Raw genomic sequence first — 7,536 nt, 5'->3', positions numbered from 1 at the left:
CCTTGGTAAGAGATTTGTTCTTTCTTACTTGTACATCAATGTATCTGATCTGAGCGCACTGGTTCAATCCATCCAAGGATGTGAGTCCACAGCGTCTAAGTGTCAAAGTCTGCAGGTTGTTACACTCGGAAAGTGTAGACAGGCAACAACCCGGCAGGTCTTCCAGCATCACTGTCGTAACCTGATTTTTACCAGCATAATGACAATAAAGTTAGCAGAAACATATAAGACATATCTCAGCCAGGAAATGAGTTTTAATTTCTACCTGTTTGAGAGAGCTCCAAGTTCCTGTTTTGAGAATAGTGCTCACAGACAGAGGGGGTAAACTGGGTACTCTTTTTCTTCTTGGCCCTCTTTTTTGGGACTGTTGTTGTGCCGAAGACACTTTCCTTTTGTTCTGCAATGATAGTTTGGACCAAGGAGTGCAGCTCATCATCCAGGCCAGTCGCTTCTGCTCTGTGCTGTCAGGCAGACACACTGAAACTGATTCTTGGCTTTCAGGTTCATGGTCCTTAAGATCGACAGCTGTGGTATTTTGATGTCCTCTAGTGTTCATTTCAGGTGCTACATCGTTCAAATCAGAAGCCGGCATAGTCAAGTCGGTATCTACGCTCGGAGTCGCTTCAACACTTAGGTGATCTGCAACACCTGAGGAACCAATTAAACTAATGCCAAGGTCATTGGAAAGTCCTTGATGTGCATTTATGTGGGATTCTGGAGTGGGTTTGGTCAATTTAAAGCTTTTTCTTGATTGTGAGAGATTTATCTGAGAATCAAGCTCTGCGTTGCCAACAACTCTTTTCTTTTCTTCATGGCTCTTTATTCTGTCTTGATCACTCTTTGTTTGCGGTCTCACATTCTCTAATCTTTCTGTGTCTTCTGTGCTTATGCCTTTAGTTTTGTCCTGTTTTTTCATCGCATTCCTGTCGTCATCCAATGTGTTTTCCATGTTCTTCCCATGCCTTATTCTTTCATTATTATCTTCTATTTTTCTCACAATTACCTCATTGGCTTTGATCTCATTTTCCTCTCTTTCTTCCTCTCTTTTAAATTCATCCTCCACCTGGCTACTGCTTTCCACTTCTGTTCTCTCCTTTTCTTTATTCTTCCTGTGTGCATCCACTTCCTGTCTTCTGCAATCATCTATTACACTTGTAATGTTGTTCTGTTCCTCCTTCCTCTTAATTTCCCTCCTCCTATTCTTATCTTCTTCCTCTTTCCTCCTCTGTTGTTCAAGTCTCTGCTCTCTCTCCAGACGATGGCGATCTTGTTCTTTCGCTCTTTCATAATCTTCTCTCCGTCTCTCCATTTCCTCCCTCTGTGCTCGCTCTTCCTCCTCGATCCTTTTTCTTTCCTCATCCTTCTCCTTCTTCATCTTCTCCCATTCCCTCTTCTCCTCCTCATACCTTTTCTCCTCCTCTCTCTTTCTCCTCAGCTCTTTTTTGCTCCAGCGACGAGCTAATGCTCCTCTGAGAGCAGCTTGGATCTTTGTGGCTGCTCTGCAGTGAAGCTTCTGGGTTCTCCTCCTTTCCTCCTCCTGAGCCTCCTCAAAAGCCTGCTTCTCCTCCTCAATCTGCTCCTCCAGTTTCCTGATTAAGTTCTGAAATTAACCAAAAAACTTGACTGGTACACATATATAAACATATATACATACACACGCATACACTCACCGGCCACTTTATTAGGTACACCTTGCTAGTACCGGGTTGGACCCCCTCTTGCCTACAGAACTGCCTTCATTATTCATGGGATAGATTCAGCAAGATGCTGGAAACATTCCACAGAGATTTTAGTCCATATTGACATGATAGCATCACGCAGTTGCTGCAGATTTGTCGGCGTCACATCCATGATGTGACTCTCCAGTTCCACCACATCCCACCTGGATGTCGCAGCAAAAATGGAGACTCATCAGACCAGGAAAGATTTTTTCCAATCTCTCTATTGTCCAATTTTGGTGAGCCTGTGCAAATTGCAGCCTCAATTTCATGTTCTTATCTGACAGGAGTGGCACCCGGTGTGTTCTTCTGCTGCTGTAGCCCATCTGCTTCAAGGTTAGATGTGTTGTGCGTTCAGAGATGCTCTTCTGCGGACTTCGGTTTTAACGAGTGGTTATTTGAGTTACTGTTGCCTTTCTATCAGCTTGAACCAGTCTGGCCATTCTCCTCTGACCTCTGGCATCATCAATTTTCATCCACAGAACTGCAGCTCACTAGATATTTTCTCTTTTTTCCATTCTCTTTAAACCCTGGAGATGGTTGTGGGTAAACATCCCAGTAGATCGGCAATTTCTGAAATACTCAGACCAGCCTGCCTTGCACCAACAACCATGCCATGTTCAAAGTCACTTAAAAAAACGTTTGTTCCCCATTCTGAGGCTCATTTTGAATTTTAGCACATCATCTTGATCATAGGCCATGAAGCCGGTTTAGGTGAATAGTCAGGTATATTTCAGTTTAGTTTGTGCCAACCCTGGGTTTTAGGCCATGAAAGTGGCTTGGCTTTTAGCGGTGTTCATCGTCATAGTAACTTACCCTCCACAGCTAACCTGTGCCATCTAACATGTCTGACACAAAAAAGAGTCACTTCTCCAGTTTCTCTTGCTCCAAATTAAAGGTCGCTACATATATATATATATATATATATATTATTATTATTTATTTTTTTAGACAAAACTATCTGGCTTTAAGCAATATTCATTTATTATAATAATTGTATGATCATTATTTATATAATGACTATATATCTAATCCATTACACAAGCAATTTTACAATTTAACAATTATTATTAAGCATTTAATTAAATTGTATATAACGACAATATGCAAGATAAATAAGATTTGGAATCGACAGATAAAAGCTTTAAAAATGACTACCTGTACATGTCATTTTTGAAGTCTCTGTGTACCTATACGATCAAATATATAAACTAACTTAACAACTTTCACTTGCACTGATGCTTGCACTTGCTAAATATTTTCTTCTTGCTGATAATTGAAGACATAATTGAATTGACTCTCTTGTGAGAAGTGAATCTGAGTTTCATTGCTTCACAGCATGTATATTGTTCAACCATGTACCATCATGGTACATGCCCAATTTCTACATGGCTAAATGCATAGAATTGCTGCTATCGGATTGGCTGAGATATTTGCATTAACAAATTTGCATTGTTGATCAGGTGTACCTAATAAAGTGGCCTGTAATATGTTTGGATATACAGTTGTAGTCAAAATTATTCAACCCTCATTGCAAATCAGGTTTATTGGCTAAATTTACAAACTTTCAGCTGTTTGCAACGAACAAATCAAACAAAAGTAATTGAAATAGCTCCAGACAACACCAGCTTCAGACAGCGTTTTTGAGGAATCTTAGCCCATTCCTCATGAGCAATGGCCTCCAGTCCAGTTCAGTAATATTCTTGGGTTTGGGTGCTGCAACTGCCTTCTTCAAATCCCACCAGAGATTTTCTATGGGGTTCAAGTGAGGTGACTGTGATGGTTACTGTAGAATCTTCCAGAACTTCTTCTGCAACCAAGCCTTGGTGGAATTTGAGGTATGCTTGGGATCATTGTCCTGTTGGAAGGTCCAATGACACCCAAGCTTCAGTTTCCTCACTGACGGCATGACATTTTCTCATAGGATTTCCTGATACTTCAATGAATCCATCTTGCCTTCCACAATCCACACGCTGCAGGTTTCCAGTGCCAGAGGATGCAAAGCAGCCCCAGAGGTCAAGCAGAACCAGGAACAAATCCCATAACACCCGATGTACTTCTTCCATCATAAGAAGACTGGAATCCGCACTAATATTAGACCAATGACCAGCTCCGTAACCATACTGAGCTGGTCTGTGTTTCCCAAAAGCACCGTAAGCCTAAGTAGATCGTAGAGCCATTGCCACCAATGGTCTCTTCAACTTAGCTCACTATACTTTTGAGAAACGCAGCCTTGGATGATGACATCACTGTTTTCTGGAGAACTACTTTATAGATTAAATGAACTAATTTAATAATTGATGATATTTACAACGGAACTGAATCAACACTGACCTGACTTCAGCTGAACAATGACACTGTTGTCCTTTAAAACTGCTGTACAGCCGAAATGAACTCTGTTTGCATCATTGAATCATTTTCCTGTTATCACTATCAAAGCTACTTTGAAACAATCTGTTTTGTATGAAGTGCTATATAAATAAAGGTCACTTGACTTGACATATACACTCAACAAATTGTCTCATTTGTGTGTTTTTACATAATACACCAACTCGGTTCATTCATATATTAACAAATATTTATTTTTATATTACATGTATGCATTCTTTATTCCATTTTTTTTTTTTTACTTTTGACACATTTATTAAATAGCATCTTCAACAATCTTAGGCATATTAAACTCACCTGATGTGTATCCAGCTCCAGTTGATGATCTTCTGTGTGGTGAACTTCGTTTTTAACTCCAGCATTTTGAAACTGTAATTGGCATACAGAATTTAGATCTTGTTATTCAATCAACTTTTCTTCTAATTTGAAAAAGATTATTATAAAAAAAAAAAAATGTTAGACAGTCCTACCAGAGTGACCTCCTCTATCTTCCTCAGATCCCCCTCAAACTCCATCAGACTTCTCCTCCTCCTCTCTTCTTCTTCTCTTTTCGAGTTCAAATGCAGCAGTCTTTCTACCTCCTGTGCAGCTAACTTCTGCTCCTCTTCCTCTTTGAGTCTTTTCTCTAATTCTCTCCACTCCAGACTAAGTTGCAATTCAATCTCAGTGAATGTATCACGCTCACTTACATCTAAAAACAGAGTAAAGGTACAATTCGGTGAATATAAAGAGGTTAATAAGCAATCAAAACCATTGGAGATATGGGTGCAGATTTAACAGCAGTGTAACCTAGTTTTTTAATAGTGTGTATAAACTTAAAATACAGGCCACATCATTACAGAAAATGTACCTTCCATCCATGGCATATTTGGAATCTCCAGCGGGGCATTCTGTTGCTCAACGTCTTTTAGAAGTCCAACTTGTTCCTCTAATTCAGAGATTATCTGTCAAAAACATGTGCATTTTTATAATATTCATGAACTAACGAAATAGGATCCATGCAATACATCATCTGATGTATGTTTGTACATAATCGGTATGCTGCATGTCTGAGGATAAACAAGGGTAATTTCTGAGAATTTACAGCCTAAATGAATATTGACTGAACACAAACAAAACTGGGATATGTAACAGATAATTTGCTACTGTGAGGGACAAACGGAATTAAAGGTTAAGTTAAGGACAAAACACAGACACTCCTTTCCTCTGCGATGACTCAGATAGGATAATAATCCCATTTTCATTTAACCACAAACAAACAACCATGATGACTCACTTTCTCTTTCCACTTAATGGGGTCTTCTATAAAATCTAAAGCTGGTTCAGTTGTAGGATTATCTTTGTGATTAAGGTGAGACTGCTCTTGGCTTGACAAATCTATGGGGAACCAGAAAAGGGAAAAACAATGTAATACCTCTAGTAAGCGGTCTATAAACTTTAAACTGTTTTAATTCAGAATTTTAATCTGATCTTTTAACATGCTTCTCACCCTTTTCTTCAAAATCTTCAAGGATTAATTGTTCAAAGGCATTCATTCGATTTCTTGAAGCTTCAACATATGCGAGTACTGAGTCAGGCAGCCTATCTTCTGCATGTAGCTTCTGTGAAAACAGGTTATTGACAGCGATGAAAGGACAGGTAACGTTAGAGTAAACGTACATATTTTTGGATGAACTACGTGAATTATAAATTATATCTTCTTAATGTCACAAAAGTGGAATAGATTACCATATTCAATGTAAATATTATGTTGTTTAATTGTTTTCTTCACCAGTAAAGATTAAATAGCCTACAATATATATAGCCTAACTTTAAATTATCAAATAAAGTTTTCATAATAAAGTGAGTTGTTACAATGTTGGAAAGTCAACTAACTTAACTTACATTCAAAATAAGTAACCTAACGTAAGTTAAGTAAATAACGTTAACGTTATAAATAAATAAGTAAGTTAACGTTATAGGAACTGAATAACAAAATAAAATAAAAGCCACTTACATTTCCATCCAAAACAGTAACGTTAAAGATGTCATCATCTGACTCTGAATAATTTTCAGAAGGATCGAGGTTCAATTTCATCAACTCCTCATCTATTGCCTGTTCGATGTTATCCATTACTAACGTTAGGCTATTATTAAGTCCTATATCTAACGTAAGTGTATTTGATCGCGAAGCAACAGCAAACGCGCAGATTTGTAGTTAAAGTAAACTATATATCATTGTCAACTCTTAACAAAAGCATACAATACTAATAATGATGATAGAAAAACATCTCGTAAGTATTCAACAAACACTTTATTTTCCTGACTGTGTGTTACACAGCACCTGTTTCTCTGTTTTCCTCATGTTTGTAGTTCGTCCACCGCAGTTGCTATGGACAACAAAGTACAGAGTGGCATGAGGGACAAACTTCATGAAGAGAACCCATCTAATATTGTCGGACTGCTTTTTAAGTTCAGGGTTATATTTTAATGTAAACGTATTCTTAAAAATTTAGTTAACAGCTGTTTTTGCCAATTCTGGACAGCTATTATATGGGAAGGTACAGCATTTCCAGCACACATTATTTGTTTATATTTGGTGCCCCCTAGCGGCAACATAATTCATTAAAGGGATTGGCTAGTACACCAAAAAGTTTAAATTCTGTCAGAATTTACTCACTCTCATGTTCTTCCAAACCCGTAAAACTTTCGTTCATCTTCGGAACACAAACATTAACTGGAAGAACAAGAACCTAGCCAGAACGATAAACTTGCCAGAACCTTGCCAGCTAATGTTCCTGTTAGCATGGGTCTAAATTGTACTTTTGCAGGGCCCATTGACCAGCCAGATTGTGGTTTTTATTTACGTTAATTAATTTGGCATGCAGTTGTTTTTATCCATAGCATTCAAATACATTTTAGAGCCCGGACACATTTTGATCATATGTTCCTCTGAGTGGCTGCAGGAGTCTGCTTTTGAAGTCAAACCAACTGTCCGTGTTTCATCAGATCCCGGAGCAGCATTCACCATGTTCAATTGCTCAAAAAGGCCCCATCAGCAAGCCTTGTCCGCTTTAATTAGCGGAGAGTGGCATCGACCCCTTTGTTAGTGGGCAAGTGTCCGGAGCTTTTGTCTGAGAGTATGGAACCCAGACAGGGACTAGACAGGCAGTGGCTGCAGATTTACACTGCAGATTAGGACAGTCAAAACCTGCTCAGCTCCGAACAGAGCTCAAGTTTGGATAGTGTTCCTGTGTTTGTACTGTAAAGGGTTTTCTGTTACTGGTCTGTTGCTTTTATCTGGTCATTGCTCTTCAAGCTAATTGTTTCCATTCATTCTCTCAGAGTGGGTGAGAGAGAGAAGAGAAAGAACTTGTTGAATAAAAGGCGGCTTCAGCTCTGGGTTGCTATTTGTGACTGTAGATTCTTCCTTATAGGCTATTATAAACCT

At 38.7% G+C, this 7,536-nt stretch overlaps 1 protein-coding gene across 1 annotated transcript in view; it reads right to left on the bottom strand.

Annotated features, from left to right (window-relative positions):
- lrriq1 (leucine-rich repeats and IQ motif containing 1) overlaps positions 1 to 6,457 on the bottom strand; it is a 24,989-nt gene extending 18,532 nt beyond the window's left edge. The window contains exons 1-9 of the mRNA XM_079619992.1: positions 6,430 to 6,457; positions 6,103 to 6,201; positions 5,596 to 5,707; positions 5,383 to 5,483; positions 4,957 to 5,050; positions 4,577 to 4,797; positions 4,404 to 4,475; positions 266 to 1,600; positions 29 to 181 (exon numbers count right to left, since the gene is read on the bottom strand). Of these exons, the coding sequence (XP_079476118.1) occupies positions 29 to 181; positions 266 to 1,600; positions 4,404 to 4,475; positions 4,577 to 4,797; positions 4,957 to 5,050; positions 5,383 to 5,483; positions 5,596 to 5,707; positions 6,103 to 6,201; positions 6,430 to 6,450 (2,208 nt within the window). The 5' untranslated portion in view covers positions 6,451 to 6,457. The remainder of the gene's footprint in view (positions 1 to 28; positions 182 to 265; positions 1,601 to 4,403; positions 4,476 to 4,576; positions 4,798 to 4,956; positions 5,051 to 5,382; positions 5,484 to 5,595; positions 5,708 to 6,102; positions 6,202 to 6,429) is intronic.
- Between the last annotated feature and the right edge of the window lie 1,079 nt (positions 6,458 to 7,536).

The sequence above is a fragment of the Phoxinus phoxinus genome (genome assembly GCF_949152265.1).
Source record: "Phoxinus phoxinus genome assembly, chromosome: 8".
NCBI lineage: Eukaryota > Metazoa > Chordata > Actinopteri > Cypriniformes > Leuciscidae > Phoxinus > Phoxinus phoxinus.
The sequence above is the reverse complement of the archived record's forward strand: the minus strand, read 5'-3'. Positions and strand labels throughout refer to the sequence as shown.